The 16,119-nt window shown below is 57.8% G+C and overlaps 2 protein-coding genes across 3 annotated transcripts; both read left to right on the top strand.

The window, feature by feature from the left end:
- Window positions 1-1,722: 1,722 nt before the first annotated feature.
- On the top strand, window positions 1,723-5,397 carry RPS14 (ribosomal protein S14). Its single transcript, XM_074838891.1, has 5 exons — window positions 1,723-1,953; window positions 3,298-3,448; window positions 3,761-3,922; window positions 4,411-4,487; window positions 5,286-5,397. Exons 2-5 carry the CDS (start codon window positions 3,300-3,302, stop codon window positions 5,351-5,353), a joined length of 456 nt encoding a protein of 151 aa, XP_074694992.1. The 5' UTR covers window positions 1,723-1,953; window positions 3,298-3,299; the 3' UTR covers window positions 5,354-5,397.
- Window positions 5,398-10,372: 4,975 nt separating this feature from the next.
- Window positions 10,373-15,384, top strand: CD74 (CD74 molecule). 2 transcript variants are annotated; one of them, XM_074838889.1, is made up of 9 exons: window positions 10,373-10,791; window positions 12,269-12,444; window positions 12,562-12,653; window positions 12,742-12,795; window positions 13,021-13,116; window positions 13,365-13,455; window positions 13,877-14,065; window positions 14,437-14,508; window positions 14,703-15,384. In XM_074838889.1, the coding sequence occupies exons 1-9, from the start codon at window positions 10,427-10,429 to the stop codon at window positions 14,708-14,710; spliced, it is 1,143 nt and encodes a 380-aa protein (XP_074694990.1). In that variant the 5' UTR covers window positions 10,373-10,426; the 3' UTR covers window positions 14,711-15,384. The 2 variants fall into 2 exon arrangements, with proteins under 2 accessions (XP_074694990.1, XP_074694991.1); XM_074838890.1 differs by lacking the exon at window positions 13,877-14,065 and having other exon boundaries at window positions 10,378-10,791.
- Window positions 15,385-16,119: the final 735 nt, after the last annotated feature.

Raw genomic sequence — 16,119 nt, 5'->3', positions numbered from 1 at the left:
TCAAAGCAAATACACATCATCTCTGGCACTGACCCCACTGTGGCCTGAGCATCCTTCCCTGCCAGGCTGGAGGATGCAATCCTTGCAGTCCCTGCCGGGTGCCTCCCTTCTTGTTCATCCCAGCCTGGGAAGGTCCTCAGCGCTGTCCTCGGCAGCTAGGACAGCCTGGCCAGAGCTGGCATTTGAGCCCCAGGAACATTTTGCAGGGCAGGCAGTTCCCTTGCAGACACTCCAGGACTGATGCGAGGCAAAGCGAAAGAAAAGAATTTGTGCTTGGGAGTGGAGAAAGCCCCATCCCACACAGAGCCTGGAGGGACTGGGAGCAGCCGGCCTCTCAGCTGCTTTGGGGCTGAGAGCAGTGTTGTATTTTGAACTGCTGGGTGGTTTTTTTTTTTTTTTAGAAGCTCATCTGGTTATTTCAGCCTGTTGCCCCATAAGTGGAGGCTTGCCCGTTTCCTTGCCTCTGGCTTACAGCTGTTCCAGGGGAACATCTGTAGGCTGGTGCAAGCCTTGCGGAGGATCGTCACAGCCTGCCCTGCACACGTGGCTCCCTGGGGAGAAACCCACCCTGCCTGGCTCGGGCTGCCCGCGCACCCTTCACTGTCCCCACAGCTCCTTTTCGGACGGGTCACTGCACACGTGGCCTGACACAGGCTGGCCTCTGCAGCGCTCAGCTGCTGCTAACCCCTTCCTTCCCTCTTCCTTCAAATCAGGCCACGGTCGGTGTCACTGGAGCCCCTGGCTGGAATTACAGCAGTCTCGCCAATGTATCTTTTAAAAGCCTCTCCTTCAATATTTAAACAGGAAGATCCCCGACGCAGTGGCAAACTGCTAACAGAGAGAGAAGCGGGTGTGGGTGGCCCGCGGGGTCAAGGCAGGCGTTATGGTGGCACCCGTGAGTTACAGAGAGCTTTCCTGAGGAACGAGCCCAGCACTGTGGAGTGCAGGGAGTCTCACGGACCAAACCCTGGTGGCAGCTGAGAGGTTTTGCATCCTGAAGGGACCTGGGATGCTTGACCAGAGAAAGGAAAAGGTACCCAAAAAGACATCAGCCTTGCTGGGCACGTGGATGCTCCCCTAAAAAAATATTTGCTTGTTGGACCACCTTAATGTAAAACTTTACAAATTTACATTCTGTTTACTGTAGAGGTGGAACAAATCTCCCTTGGTAATTGCTCTGGGTGGTAGTCCCTGCACCATCGCTCACAGCTGCGAAGCCTACACCACTCCCATCGGCCACCTGAGTTCCCAACAGAGAATTAGGTGTATTGAAACCAATCCTCATTAAAATACTCGACTTCCATATAGGAAAACCACTATGGGAATTTACCCATAAGGGGATGTACAAACACCTTCTTGCGGTCAGGGCTGTGGCCTGAGCTCAGGGCAGGGACAAGCCTGGGCCCCCACCACCCCTCGCCACGCTCAGCCACCCGACAGCGGAGCAAGGGGGCAAGGCCTGCACCTCTAGCTGAGCCCGGGCAGCGCCGGCTGGCTGCGTGGCTGGGAGGAAGGGGCTGCGTGCTGGCATTACACCGATTTTCCTCCAGTTGTTTTTTAAACCGGTTCAGGCCTGCGTTTCCAACGCTCTCCCAGAACGGCTCTGTCTGGAGCACAAATACCCAACTGCGCATCCGCGCCCGCCGCCATCTTGGGAAGGGACCCTCGGCAAGCAGCCGCCGCCATCTTGGGGAGGGACCCGGGCGGGCGAGGCGGCCGCGCCATCTTGAGGAGGTCGGCCCGGCTTGCCCCCGGGAGCGCCGTTCACGGTTTTACGGCGGCGGCCGGCGCGGCGGGATCGGGGCAGAGTCCTCCGCCTGCGAGCGGGGACACGCCGCTTCCCCCGCGGCTCTCGGCCGCCTCCCGCCATCACTTCCGGGTGAGCGGCGGTGACCTCCGCCCCCTGACCCTACCGCTTCCTTTCCAGCGGCGGCCGCCGGAGGAGACGTGCAGGTGAGTGTGGGGCTGTGGCGTATCCGCCGCCATCCGCCTGCCTGCGCCTTGCCGCGGCCTCTCCGTCCGCCGCTCCCCTCCTCGGGCCCGGGGCTCCCCGGGGCAGTGCGGCCGGCGTGGGGGAGCCGCGCCCGGCGGAGCGGGGCGCTAGGCCGCGGGCGAGCCGGGGGCTGGCGTAGTTGGGCACCCGGGGGAATGCCGGCGCTCCGGGCCTGGCGGGGTGGAGGAGCGGGGAGGCCGGGCCGCGGGGTAAGGCCGCGGCTCTGTGCTTGGCCGAGGCTGCGGGAGGCGGTTGTGAGCCGGCTCAGCTCCGGGCGCGGCGGCGGTGCGAGCCTCCCCCCGCCCGCCGGGCCCTGAGGGCCGGGGCTGTGTCCGGTGCGGTGTCGGGTGGGCGCTGAGGAGCGGCGGGTCCGTGGCTCTGAGGTCAGGATCGGTGTTACAGCGCCCGGCGCTCGGTGTCCGTCTGTCGGGGCGGTATCGCTGGGCTCTGGCTCCCGGCTGGGGCCGGTGGCGGCCATGGAGCCGTCGGCCGGCTCTGTCAGAGGGGCCGTGGGGGCCTTGGTTTAACAGCCGGTGCTGTTTTCTGTGGGGAAGGGATCGTGGGGCTGAGGCCTGCGGGTGGAAGTAGGTTGTGCTCGGGTTGATTTCCTTGATGAACTCAGACGTCATTAGACACAGTTAAACTTTTCTCTTGTGCGAGGCGCCAGTTGCAGCTGGTCTCTGGCTGGAGAAGGCAACAGGCCACCTCCTCCCTGTGCTCAGCAGCACACAGGAACCCCGGGCACCTTCCATGGCTGGGTGTAGGCTCCAGGGACAGGAGGCTGACCTGGGCTAGTCCCAAGGATGTGGTTAGGAGACCAGTAACATGGAAAAACCCAAGCTACAACTTGAACGGTTTTCAGAGTCAGAGCTTTGTGACAGTACCTGGGTCTTTAATAATTGTTTAGTTAGGTATTTTCTTTCCTTAAAGCCATATAAACGGGAAAGGGGAAGGCCTTAGCGTTGCTGGCTGTCAAGGAAAGGCGCTCCCTCCCTGCAGTGGTGCCTGGGGACATCAGCTGCCCTGAAGCACAGCTCGGGTAGCTCCTGCTGTGAAGTGCAGCAGCAGAGACCCCACTACGCAGTTGTGGGTGGTGACCTGTCTGGCAGCATACAGCAAAGCCGGGAGTCATGGGGTTTGTAAGAAGCCCGCTTGTACCCCAAAATTACTACCTGTGTTTTGCCAGCGGTAACTCATTTATCTGGTTTAGTAAAAGGTTGCAGTAGCAGGGAATTTCATAAAGTCCTGTAAGAGAATGCTGAGAAATCCACCATCGCTCACACTTCTCTCTTGTTGTTGTTCAGAAATGGCACCTCGTAAGGGCAAGGAGAAGAAGGAAGAGCAGGTCATCAGCTTGGGCCCTCAGGTTGCTGAAGGAGAAAACGTCTTCGGCGTCTGCCATATCTTTGCTTCCTTCAATGACACTTTTGTCCATGTGACTGATCTCTCTGGCAAGTGAGTATTGAACGCTGGCCACTTCCCTGCAGTACCTGGCTTCTTTGGCTTTGGAAACGTCAATAACATTTGGCTAGAGGTTCCACCAAAGTCCTTGACTTTCTGCTGAGCTGTAAGATACGATGGTGTGTGTATGTGAACCACATGGCTTGGTGTGCTCCTCTGTGATGAATATTGTCTTCAGGGTACTGGATGGCAGCGCATTGATCCAGTAACATTCAAAATAACAGGTTCTGTCTGTACCCAGAAGCTGGTTTGTGGGGAGGAAAGAGGAAGGGCTTTTTTTCTGAATGTTGTCTTTCCCTTCCACAGGGAAACTATCTGCCGTGTGACTGGTGGCATGAAGGTGAAGGCAGACAGAGATGAGTCTTCTCCCTACGCGGCTATGCTGGCAGCCCAGGACGTTGCCCAGCGGTGCAAGGAACTGGGCATCACTGCCCTGCACATCAAGCTGCGTGCTACCGGTGGAAATAGGTACGTTGGAGGGGCTTGGCCTGGCATTCCCAGAGGATGTGTCCGGTCTTAGAACCATGCCAGATGGCACCACATCCCTTCTTTGCACTGCCTCAGTTGGTAAGGGAGATGCACCCTCCAAACTTAACTTTAAACTTGACCCGAAGGGTGTCTGTCACTTTGTATGACTACTGGCTGATGTCGTCTCTCACTGAGCATCTGGAGCTCGTCCTGAGTGGGTGTCTCCAGTTGACTGGAGCTGGGGTGTGCTCTTAGTTACCCGGTAGTAGTGGATGGGGAGCTGCTGTCAAACTTGGAGGCGTGTTACCTTGGAATGACAGTGAAGTGCCTGTCTGGTGGCTGATTGTGAATGGTTTAGGTCTGGGAACGGAGGAGGGTGAGTTCTAGTACTTGAACGTTTTGGGATGGGGAAACTGGTTTTAAGATTGTCGGTTGTGTTCAACTTCTGAATCATTGAAGGGGTTATTGGTTCTAACTCTCTCCTCCAGGACCAAAACTCCTGGACCTGGTGCCCAGTCAGCCCTGAGAGCTCTGGCCCGATCTGGAATGAAGATCGGCCGCATTGGTGAGTGGTGGAGACAGCGATAGCTAGATCTGTGTGTCATGGTATATCAGTGTAGAGCAAACAAACCAAACCAAAACCAAACAAATACCAGAGTTTTGAGGCATTTTTTAGTAAAAGGAGCTCTGTAGACATATGTGCCACTTGGTATGATGATTTGATGATTTAACTTTGGGATGTTCGTCTTGGCCTCTGTCAGATGGCACTGAAGGTATGATTTAATTTAAACAGATTCTTAACCTGACAGTTCACCAGGAGGTGGCGAGAGCAGCCTTCAGAAACCAAGTTTCTGTCTGCACAGTAAACCCCAGCTGCACAGCAGGGTGCTGATGCTCCTCTGACGTAACAGCATTTGTGCCAGAGCTGTTCAGTCTCCCAGCGATGCTGTGTTGGTCTCGGTTTAGGACTGTGACTCAGTAATAATGGAGTTTCTCTAACTGTTTGAGGGAGAGTCCCAAACTGCAGGGGAGTCACAAGAAGCACTGGTGTTGGCTGCTCTGAAAGTTTCATCGAGCACCCTCTGTTTCTTCGGAAGTGCTGTGTGATTTGAGTGGGATGGGAGATAGGGATTTTTGTTTCCTAAGCATTAAAGCCCCGGCTACCCAGCCCTGGGTGAGTTCCCAAACATCTCCACTCCCCTGGAGCATTGGCTCTGCCTGTGCGTGGCTCCTGCAGTGGCTGACTGCCGAGGTGTGGCTGTGGGGTGTTGGGGTGACTGCTGCGGTCGGGTGGCTGTGCCTGCTCGGTTTCTTGGGGTACCTCTGGAAGGTAACTGTGTTTTTTGTTCTCTTCTCCCTGCAGAGGATGTCACCCCCATCCCCTCTGACAGCACTCGCAGAAAGGGTGGTCGCCGTGGACGTCGTCTGTAAACAACGCTGCACCTTTCGTTATTAAAGCTCTCTTTTAAACCTCTTCTCAGCTGCGTGTTTTCTTACTGAGGTACAATCAGTTGAGTGGCTTCAGGTTAATTACATCCACAAATGGCTTATGCTCTGAAGCTGGGCTCTGAAGTTGGGCTTCTGCTTTGGGGTTGTTGTTAGTACTGTTGGCTTTTGAATATCATGGGAGAAGCTTCTAAAAGCCCTGGAATTACAGCTCTCAGCTGCTCTGTTTATATATTTATACTTCCAGAGGTATTTAAGAAAAATGCCTTCTCATTGTTAGTCATGCCCTGCTTCCCCCACTGATGTTTGCCCTCTGTGGAATGTGCTGCCATCACCTGGAATAAATGCCCACTTCCACCTTTGCCAGTGTTCTCTTCCGAGCTCTCCAGGCTTTGATACCGCTCCTGTTCCTGCCGCTTCCTCGGCTGGACCAGGATTTTAGGCCAAGAGGAGATTCATGGGCGTACAGTACTTGAAGTATAGTTTAAGATAGGAGGGTTCTGGCTGCTCATGGTGTCAAAGTTCTTCTCCAGCTCGAGAGAGATGAAACTGTTGGGATTCCTCCTGTGCGGCGGTGATGTCAGCCCTCGGAGCGCAGCGCCTGTTGCGCCGGGGGTCTGTCGCTGTCCTGCCCCCTCCCCAGCGCTGCGGGGCCTGTGGTGCTTTAGTGTAGAGGTGGCTGCAGCTCGTGGTGCGGTGCCTCTGCCCCTGCGGTCACGTACTGTTCAGTGGGACTCCTGGCGAGGAGTGAGCGAGCTCCTCTGGAGCTGGGAGAATGTTTGTCCAGGAATACTTGTGGTCAGGTTTAAGTGATTTTTATCAGATTGGTTGAAAAACTTTAGGATCCTTAGCACAGTTATATGGCAAATATGAATAGTTTTATACATGTGTGACCTATAAAGTGAAGCTGGAAGGCAGCATTCTGATGTCCTGGGCTCTTGGACAAGGTCTGCCTGCAGATCCCGAGACCCTCAGCCTTCACCACTTTCACGTTGGCTCTTTCCCACACCTTTGCATCTTAAAAGGCTTCGTGGGGGATTCCTTCCCCTGCCCACCTCTCCTGAGCCTCCCTCCCCTGACGGGAAGGGCCCCTGTGCCTGGTGGTGGTGCTGGAGGCGCTCTGTTCTCAGAGCAGTCTCTGTTCTGGTTAAGTTACTCCGGCTGGACCGGATCCAGGGCACGTTGCTCCTGTCAAGCTCTGTCTTCAGTTGTCGAGCCACAGCTCTTGCACAGTAAAAGGGAGCGAGTAGCAAAGCGGGCTGGCTGATCGGCAGCCGTGGTGCATGTCAGTCTTTGCAGTGAAAACTACTTGGATGCTTGCGGTTTCAGAGTGAGTCGTGATCTCTTGGAGATGTCCTTGCTGTGGAAAAGAAAGCTGGGCTTGTGAGCAAGCTAACTGCTGCTGGGTTTTCTGCAAACTGTTGCTTAATACATGAGTTCCTCTTTCTGTGGAAAAAATCTCAGCCTGGACCAATGTTCCCAAGCCAGCGTTTCCCTTGGCGCAGCCGTAGTGTTTAATTTGTAATTTTATATGTGGCCATGGAAGACTTTAGCATAAACTTCCCTTACTGTCTTAAAAGTGCACTATTTGCTGTTCAAATCACTGTTTTCCTGCACTTAAAGTATTCTTTGAAGTCTGTGTGGAGAAGGTGCTGAAAGCATGAAACCAGCAGCGGCTCGGGCAATGTGGAGCTGAACTGAGGAGGGAACGGGGCAGAGGAGTGCAGGGGAGCGAGACGCTGTTTGCGGGAGCTGAGGGTGTGTGTAACTAACAGCTCTAGTCAGTATTTTTTTTTTTACATACAGTGAAACCTGTTGCTGTTCTGATGTGTGTTACTCTGTCCCAGGTGACGTTAACGTGGCTGCTTCACAGGGTATGTTTGGGGAAAGCTCTGCAGGAATATAAAATCCAACGCAGGACCTTTGCAGCGGTACAAAGGTAACAGACCCTCGCTCATTGTTCTGAGTGCTGTTTGGGATGTTTTCTGCTCAGTTCTGTCTCCCTTCCGCAGCCACCCTGGTGCCAGCTACTTTATCCCTGCTGGTTGTAAGGGTGGATGTGGGAATGGGAAGGTGTCTGCTCCGTACTGCTCCAAGGGCGTGAGAAGGGAAGCGGTTTTTCATCCAGATGCTGGGTTCCCCCCATGTAGCAGGATCAGGCCGACCTCTGGGCAGCACGGACCTGGTTGGCACCCCGGTGGCCTTGGCCTTGCTTGGCTCTGGAGAGGAAGTTGCTGAAGCACCAGCTGGGACCCTCCTGTTGAACCCAGAGCTACTGCCTTGCTGGGTGTATCCTCCTCTGGGGAGGTTTTCTGGGGCTCACACAGGTGCTGGGAGCTTTGCCCAGCACAGGAAGGAGGATTTGCTTTATTAGCCCTTAATCTTTGGAAGCAGGAGCTCTGCTGGGTGCACGGGGCTGTTGAGGCTGAGCTCCTGTAAGCCCAACCTGTGCCACTTGCCACCCGGGCCAGCTCTTCCCTGGGCTCACTGCACAATTAATGGCAAAAATGGCTTTTATTTCTTAGCTGGCCTGACGTCTTTGAAACAACTTCCTGCACTGGTGTGAAACCCCCCAGGGAGGAAATGGTGATTGAGGAAGAGAAACCGGAGAGCCAGGCTTGTCCCTGCGCAGAGCAGGCTGCCCAGCACGCGTCCCGGGGCTCTCTGGAGGGAAAGACTCTCTGGGCTGAGCGGCGTGGAGGTGTTTCATGTGTCTTGCAGTTCCTGCCCCTATGCAGCTGGTTTGTCTTGTGTGATTTGGCCAGGAGCTGCATCACCTGCAAACCCCCTGCAGCTGGGGGATGGCTCCCTGGGTGGGTGGGGGACACGTGGCTGCCCACCCTGTGTCTCCCTGGCAGGGATGCTTGTCCCAGCGAGGTCATGGGGCTGCTTGGGGCGGGGGGGTGGGGCTGCAGTGCACCCCCAGCCCACAAAGTCCCTGGAGATGGGTCTGTGTTTGCTGGTGAGCCCTGCAGCTCAGCCGTTCCCCTTGGGTTTCCTTGGAGCTCTCCTGGGTGTCGTCTCACGAGCAGTGAGAAATGTGGGTTTGTTCACCAAACGTGGGTCTGTGCAGGGGCTGAGGGCTGCGAGGTGGAGGCTCAGCTGGTGATGAATGGTTTCATGTGAATGCCCGTGGGGTTATTTCCACCTCCCTGCCTCAAATAATTGCTCTGCCAGCTTGGGTTGAGGTCCCTGGGGGAACAGGCAGGTCTGAGCTGAGACCTGAAACTGCTCCTTGCTCCAGATGGTTTCTTTTTCCCCCAAAAGACAGATGCTTCCCCACCCTCCTGTAATGGTGCCTGTCAAGTTTTTCATGGACAGCACAAAATGTACACAAATATGAAGCCTCGGGGGTGACAGGGTGGTGATGAGCCTGTGCTGTGTCTGGGTGTCAGCCTCAGGCTGTGGAAGAGAGAGGGGGGTAAGGCAGGCTGAGAGCTGCTCTGTAAAAAGATCTGCAGCTTCCCAGGAAAATCAGTTTACAGACTGAAGACACTTTAGACGCTGCAGCCCTGTGCAGAAAGGTACAGCGGGGGGGAAGTGCTGTAGAAGTTAATGGAAATGTCTGTGTGCAGAGCGAGGGCTGATTTGGTGCTGTGGGGGGAGCCGGGCTCCCCCCCACCCCCCAGTTCATCGCCTGTGTTTGTGGTTTGCAGTCAGGCCCAGCTCCATGAAATTGTTGGGGCTTTCGCTCGCCGAGTTCCTGTTCAGGCTTTCCTTAGTTCCCCTTAGGGCTGAGGGTGCTCATGGATGCGCCCAGAGCGCATGGGGGGCTTGTGGCCTCGGTGAGGAGCCGAGCGAGGGCTGGGGCTGCGAGAAAAACCTGTGTCCCCCCAAACCCCCCAGTGCCTGCCGTGGGCTGAGAGCAACGGGAGAGACGAAAAATTTATGGAGCTGGAGACGGAGGTGGCTGGGGTCTGGCTGATGGACACCCTGGGGCCTGGGGGTCTGGGCACCCCTGGGTGCCCCGGGGATTTCTGGCTGGGTCCCATGAGCTGGGGGACGGGAGTGGGCTCTGAGCACGGGCGCTGTGATTTCCCACCCAGGAAGCTGGAGCATCGTCCCACCAGCACCTGCTTCTCCTCCAGAAACAGCATTTTCCCTGAGCCCCTGCCCTGCTCCTCAGAAATGCGTTTAGATTACTCCTCAAGGCCGCTCTCCCAGGGCGCTGCCGGGGTCTGGCCGTGCCAGCGGGGCGGCTGCGGGACTGACCCAGGAGAAGGGATGGAGTCGCTGCAGAAACCGGCCCATGCTCGCCCTAATTTTACCACTTTCTGGTGCTGGGGCCGTGCAGCGGGAGGTTTGCCTGGTAACTGGTGATGCCCGGACAGATTGCTTTTAATTTCACGCTTGGAGTTTCACTTGTGGCTCAACCCTGGCCGTGGTCGTGCTGGGTCCTGACGCTGGAGCTGGCTCGGTGCTGGGTGTGACGTGCCTGGCAAGGCCTAGCCCCCCAGCGCAGCGCTGGCATCGGGGTTGTGTTACCCTCGGGGTGCCCCCACGTTCTTGTATAAAATCCCCTAAAATCAGCATTATGGGGGTGGATGGCTGCTCTCGCCTACGTAGCGCTGGGTGGGCTGGGGGGGGGCTGGGGACCCACGCTGCCCCACTCCCACTGGTGCTTTGGGGGTCACACACCTTGAGGGGTGGCTGTTCCTCTCAGGTTTGGGGGTTCAGCCCCCCGAAGCTGTTGCAGGCAGGGCGAGAGGGGTGCTGCAAGAGGGAGGGGGCTTGAAAACACTTGGTGGTCCTCGAATCATTACCGCCTCAGTCGGAGAGGTGCTGGCCAAGCACCGCCCACCCAGGGGGGCTCCAAAATGACCCTCGAGGTGGGGGTTTGGGCCAAAGTGCAGCTTTTCCCTGACGGTGGAGGTGAGGGAGGAGGGGTGTACCCTGACGACAGGCCCCCGCAGAGGGTCCTGCTCAGCCTTTAGCGTGGGGACCCCTCCCCACAGCATCCCACCCCGTGGCCTCCCACCTCCCCCATCCCACCTCCACATCCTGGACCCCCATATCCCACCTCCTGCCCCCCCAAGGGGTACCAGAGCCCCCAGGCCCATGGCACCGGGTGTCACCAGGCTGAACGTCGTGACCTGCCCGCGGTGGGGGGGTGGCAAGCGATACCCCCCAAAGTGGCCACGGCGCTCACGGCCGCATCCAGCGTTATTTCTGGACCAGAGACCTGCCGAGCAGATGTCTGCCTGGCAACAGGTGATGCCAGTGCTGGCAGCCAATGGGGCTTTTTTTTGGGGGGCCCCCCCGGTGTGGTGGGGCAGGGTGGGGGCCTGGGGGGTATTTCCAGCGGCAGCACTCGGGGTGCTCATTGCCGATTGGGGTGTCGACAGCGGAGCTATGGCTGAAGAGCAGCGGGATCTCCTCTCCGACCGCGCCAGCGGCGTGCTCAGTGTTGGGGACAGCCAGAGGTGCCACTGCTGGGGACACGGGGGTGTGGGATCAAGGGGGCACAGGGAGGACAAAACGGGCACGACGGGGATGTGGGGCAGAGGGGGAAATGCATGGCTGTGGGGCGGAAGGGGATGCAGTTGGGCCAAGGGGGCACAGAGTGACTGTGGGGTGGAAGGTGGGGGTCACACTGTGGCTATGGGGTGCTGAGGAGCCAAGGTGGCCATGGCGTGGCTATGGGGTGGAAGGGGCTGGAGCATGGCTGTGGGGCAGGCAGGGGCACAGCGTGGCTATGGGGCGTGTGGGGGGTCACTGTATCTCTGGGTCAGATGGGGACACAGCATGGCTGTGGGGTGGCCGGGTTCACAGTGTGGCTATGGGGCAGGTGAGGGCATGGCCGTGGGGCAGAGGGGTTCAAGTCATGGCTGTGGGGTGGATGGGGAGCAGCACGGCTGCGGGGGGCTGGGGGCACTGCGTGGCTGTGGGGCAGACAGGCCGATGACGTGGCTATGGGGCAGGTGAGGCAGAGAGGATGGCCATGGGGCAGGCAGGGACACAGGGCAGACCCCGAGCCCAGCGGCTTTGTGGGGCCACCCGCCACTTCCCAGCCAGCCCCCATCTCCCAACCGCCTTGGGGGCCCCCCCACTCCAAACAGGGCCCCCCCCAAACCACTTCCAGCTAATCAGAAGCCCGGGAGCTCTGACATCATCAGTCACCAGGCAGACATCCCGGCAGCGAGGCCAACTCCGGACACTGCCTGCAGCAGCGGTGGCGGGCGGGCAGCACCCATGGGTGCCCCCCCCCTCTCATCGGGCAGCGGAGGCAGATGGTGGCTCCCTGGGGTGCTGCTGCACCCCACCAGTGCCCCGGTCATCCCGACAGGGCAGGATCTGGCCCGGGGAGGCCTCGGCAACAGGGCAAGCAGCCATGTGGTGCTTGGCTTTGCCTTCCCTCGGCACCCGAGTGCGACGGCAGTACTGTGTCACCCACCTGCCCAGCCTGCCTGGGTGCTGTCTCTGTGCTCGGGGTGCCCCACACCTTCGCTTTTTGCACAAAAAATTTTAACAATTAAATGCAGTCTGGCATTCCGTGGGATATGTCCGCTGCCCTCTGGGACCAGTGAGGTTTCAGGTGGCTTCATCACCCTACAAAAGGCGATGCCCAGAGTGATGCTGTGCCCCAAAATCCCCCGGCAGCGCCCTGCCCGCAGCCCCCGTGTGCCCACATGCTCCTCGGGTACCCCTCCCGTGCCTGCCCCCGCAGCGGGTTTCGGTTCCCCCAGTGTGACCTTCATGCTGAGATTTCACTTCTGCACGCTGCGATGGGGGAATTTGCATTTGTCTGGCTGCAAACCCCCCAGGAGGGGGGTGTTTGGGGTGGCGCAGACGGGGTGACGTGGGCTGCAGGAGGGGTTTTTGTGAGCGGGTGATGGCAGGGTATGAGGATATCTCCCGCTGCCGGTGGCTGGGGCTGAGCTCCCTCTCCATGTCCTGCAGGTCTGCGTTGGGCCGCAAAGCTGCCCTCTCTACATTCTCCATCCTGGTGGCCCTCCTGATCGCTGGCCAGGCTGTCACCGTCTACTTTGTCTACCAGCAGAGCGGGCAGATCAGCAAGCTGACCAAGACCACCCAGAACCTGCAGCTGGAGGCACTGCAGAGGAAACTGCCTGCCAGTCAGTAGCCCCACAGGCACCAGTGTGGTGGTGGGGGGGTGGCCAGGGAGAGGGGACAGGTCCCCCCGTCCCGGACCACCCGACCCGGCGCCCCTCACGCTGCTCCTTCCTCGGCAGGTGCCAAGCCGGTGAGCAAGATGAAGATGGCCATGGTGAACACGCCCCTGGCCATGAGGGTCATGCCGCTTGCCCCCTCTGTGGGCAACATGGTAAGAGATGCCCACCCACCGCTGCTTGGTGGCTGCTGCCGCTGCCAGCCCTCGTGCTCACGCTGTCCCTTTTGCCTTTTCTCTTGAGGACATGGCCCCCGCTAGCAACAAAACCGAGGACCAAGTGAAGCACCTGCTGCTGGTAAGGTCCCTTCTCCCCCTCTGACCCTGTAGCTGCAGGAGGTGATGCGACCCTCTGCTTCCAGCTTGCTGTCTCTTGGCTGGCTCTGGGGGCTCTTGGGGCACTCAGAGGTGGTGGGAGCTCCTCGCCTCCTGCAATGTCCAGCTGGTGGATATAAGTAGAGCTTCACCTTCCCCTTGCCCTTGTTTTTCTTTGCCCTGTCTCACCATGGTTGTCACTCTGCAGCAAGCAGACCCCAAGAATATGTTCCCGGAGCTGAAGGACAACCTGATGGGCAACATGAAGACCCTGAAGAACACCATGACTGATGCGGACTGGAAGGTCAGTGCTTGCTGCCACCCTACTCTTCCCCTTCTGGGAGCACCCCACTTTGGGGAGGGACTGGGCTGTCCCCACTTGGAAAAACAAAGCCCTGCTTGAGCCAGGCTTGGGTTACTCCCACTCTGAGGAAGGCGGTGGTGCTCACGACCTTCCTTGGCCCAAGCTGGAGCTTGTGGGATGGGTCCCCTGTGGTGCACACCACCCCCCCCGCCCCATGCCGGTTAACGTGCTGGTTCCCCTTGTTGCAGTCCTTTGAATCCTGGATGCACAAGTGGCTGCTCTTTGAAATGGCCAAGAACCCCAAGGAGCAGGACCAGAAGGCGATTCCGGCCCAGAAAGGTAACAGGAACGGGGGCTGCCGAGCTGGGGAGGGATGGGCCTGCCCCTTCGGGACCATCCCCAGCAGGTGCCAGCACGGGGCTACCCAAAGGCGACCAACCCTCCATCCCCTGACCATGGAACCTCTTTGTTCCATGGGAACCTCTGGTTGGTGGCCTTTGGGACATCACAGAGCCACTGCACGCTGCCTGCAGGGCATCTGGGACCAGCAAATGTCCAAAAAGTGGGAGCACCACACCAAACCCTCAGTCCTGGGCTGGCCCAAGAGCTTTAGAAAGGTCACTGGGGGGGGCGGGGCTTGCTCACCTTTTACATTTCATTTAACTGCTTCTGGAAGAAAAAGCTCCCACCGAGGCTGCTGGGCAGTAGAAGGGCCTGGGGGGGCCTCACGGTGTCTCCCCTTTGTTTTTTATTGCCCTAGTGCAAACTAAGTGCCAGGCGGAGGCCAATTCTGGGGGTGTCTGGCCGGGTCACTTCCGCCCGCAGTGCGATGAGAACGGCGACTACCTGCCCAAGCAGTGCAATGCCTCCACGGGCTACTGCTGGTGCTCCTACAAAAATGGCACCAGGATTGAGGGCACGGCTACTCGGGAAAAGCTGGACTGCCCTGGTAGGTCATGGGGAAGGGCAAGGAGAGGAACAAGCAGCTTGCATGGATGCTGCCCCCTCGTTCTGCTTGCGATTAGGGAGGAGGAGAGCTGCCAGGGAGAGGCGGGTGCCCAAGCTGTAGAGAACGTCCCTCACCCCCCTTTGAAAGCCTTAAAGCAGGAGGGGACCCTAAAATCCACAGCCCTCCTTGGGTAGCTGCAGCTAGAGCCAAGGCACACAGCCAACGTTTTCCATGGGCCCCCTCTTGCCCGCAAACCTGCAGTTCAGTGGAGGGGGGTGCAGGCTCGCCCCTGCTGCCCTCAGAGGGGTGTGGGGGGGGCAATGGGGCAGCCCCCAGGGGTGCAGCACCCAGGTCCTGCCCTCTCTCTGCAGATGCTGCCACCATGGAGCCGGAGGAGATGATCTTCTCCGGGGTGGACATGCTGAAGCTGGGTACGGAGAAAGGTGAGTCCAAACACGAGCACGGGGAAGGGGAAAGGGAAAGCCCTGGGGGCTGGGGGGGTACAGGTCCACCCCCAAGAGCTAGGGCAGCACCAAAGCACTGCTGGGGAGGGGGAGGTTGTGATGGAAAAAGCAGTTTGGGCTTTGGGAAGTCCTGGAGCCACCTTACTGACGTCCTTCTCTTTCCCCCACAACAGCCAAGTAGAAGAGGATGCCAGTGGATGCCTGTCCAGTCTTCAGCATCCCAGCTCCTGCGTTTTATTTTTTTTTTTGCTCTGTTTCATTTCTGCTCTTATATTGCTTTTCCAAGGCGATTAACAGCGGGCACCCCTGCCCCTCCAGGCATCGATTGTGACCCTTCCCCTGCTGCAGGGCTGAGCTGCCAACAGGATCAGTGCTAGAGGCAAAGTGTTCCCTCAGAGAGAGGGTAAAGCGGCTGGAAAGTGATTTTAACAACGTCAGACCCATAAATCCTGTTCCCTTTTGCTCATCAGCAGCCACAGCACCCAGGCAGCAGCAGAGCTCACCCCTGCTAAAGAACGAGCCATTAATGCTTTCTTATACTGAATGAACATTAAACGCAGCAAAACAACCTCCACCAGCTTCTTAACTGACCCCCGTAGGTTGAAGCCCTGTTAGATTACTACAGTAGAGGGTTTTTATTGTGGGATTGCTCAGCATTGTATAGATATTCGCCTTCAGCTTCTGCCTTCAGGATGGAGAACAGATACAGCAGCAGGTAACAGTGGGCAGAGGAGCTGACCCTGGAGTCACGAGGGGCTTCTAGTTTTTCTGAATATATCTAGTAGTTCCTTTATAAATGATCTCATAAGCTAATTATTTCAAATAAACTTTTGAATAAAAAAGTCTTATAAGCAACTCTAGCAGGATAGTGCTTGCAGTTTGCAGCTGTCCTAGGTTAAAAATAAATGAATCTTAAGAAAAAGGGGAAGAAGAAAGAAAATCTCTGCAAAGACACTTGGACATCCGTGTCCCCCGCCCCAGGATCAAACATAATCCTTGACCCATTCCTGGTCCACCCCTTGGTCAATCTCCCCAGTGCCCTGGGGTCCCCCTGCACCCCAGCACAGCCCGGGAGGCTGAAGTCACCTTTAAGAGAGTCACAGTGTGGGGGGAGAGGAGGAGAGCAGCCCCCTGCACCGGGAGCCATCTCCCTCCTGCGCCCGGGCCGCAGCCAGAGAGCTCTGCCCTCGCCTGCACAGCACAGGAGGGAGGAGGGCAAGGGGATCCGGTCCCTTTTTTCCCCCCCTCACCTAAACGCCAGGGAGTGAAGCAAGGAAACCGGGCACAAGCCCAGTACCAGGTGCGGGGTAGCAGCTGCCAGGGAGGCAGCAGGCTGGGTCTGCGCAGGGGGATGCACAAACCTGCTCTCCGCACCTGCCCCTACACAGCACTTTAGGAATGAAAAAAAAACCCCAAACCAATGCTAGAACAACACGTGGTTCAAAGCTGAGGAGCAACAGCATCTGCTTGTCCTCAGGGAGCAGGCAGAAAGCAATTAATTTTTCCCCAGGGGTTGAAGCAGTGCCTATGAACCTGGGCAGACCCTGGGCTCTGCTCTCATACCTGCAACATCCTCCTGAGACAGCTGAG

This window comes from Strix aluco, chromosome 13 (assembly GCF_031877795.1).
Source record: "Strix aluco isolate bStrAlu1 chromosome 13, bStrAlu1.hap1, whole genome shotgun sequence".
In the NCBI taxonomy this organism is placed as follows: Eukaryota; Metazoa; Chordata; class Aves; order Strigiformes; family Strigidae; genus Strix; species Strix aluco.
The sequence above is the reverse complement of the archived record's forward strand: the minus strand, read 5'-3'. Positions and strand labels throughout refer to the sequence as shown.

Excerpts from the sequence above, each read along its gene's own strand:
- RPS14 (XM_074838891.1), top strand. The coding sequence starts at position 3,300 with ATGGCACCTCGTAAGGGCAAGGAGAAGAAGGAAGAGCAGGTCATCAGC. Across the intron at positions 3,449-3,760 it reads GTGACTGATCTCTCTGGCAA|GGAAACTATCTGCCGTGTGA; the intron begins GTGAGTATTGAA and ends TCCCTTCCACAG. Across the intron at positions 3,923-4,410 it reads CGTGCTACCGGTGGAAATAG|GACCAAAACTCCTGGACCTG; the intron begins GTACGTTGGAGG and ends TCTCTCCTCCAG.
- CD74 (XM_074838889.1), top strand. The coding sequence starts at position 10,427 with ATGGCACCGGGTGTCACCAGGCTGAACGTCGTGACCTGCCCGCGGTGG. Across the intron at positions 10,792-12,268 it reads AGTGTTGGGGACAGCCAGAG|GTCTGCGTTGGGCCGCAAAG; the intron begins GTGCCACTGCTG and ends CATGTCCTGCAG. Across the intron at positions 14,066-14,436 it reads GGAAAAGCTGGACTGCCCTG|ATGCTGCCACCATGGAGCCG; the intron begins GTAGGTCATGGG and ends CTCTCTCTGCAG.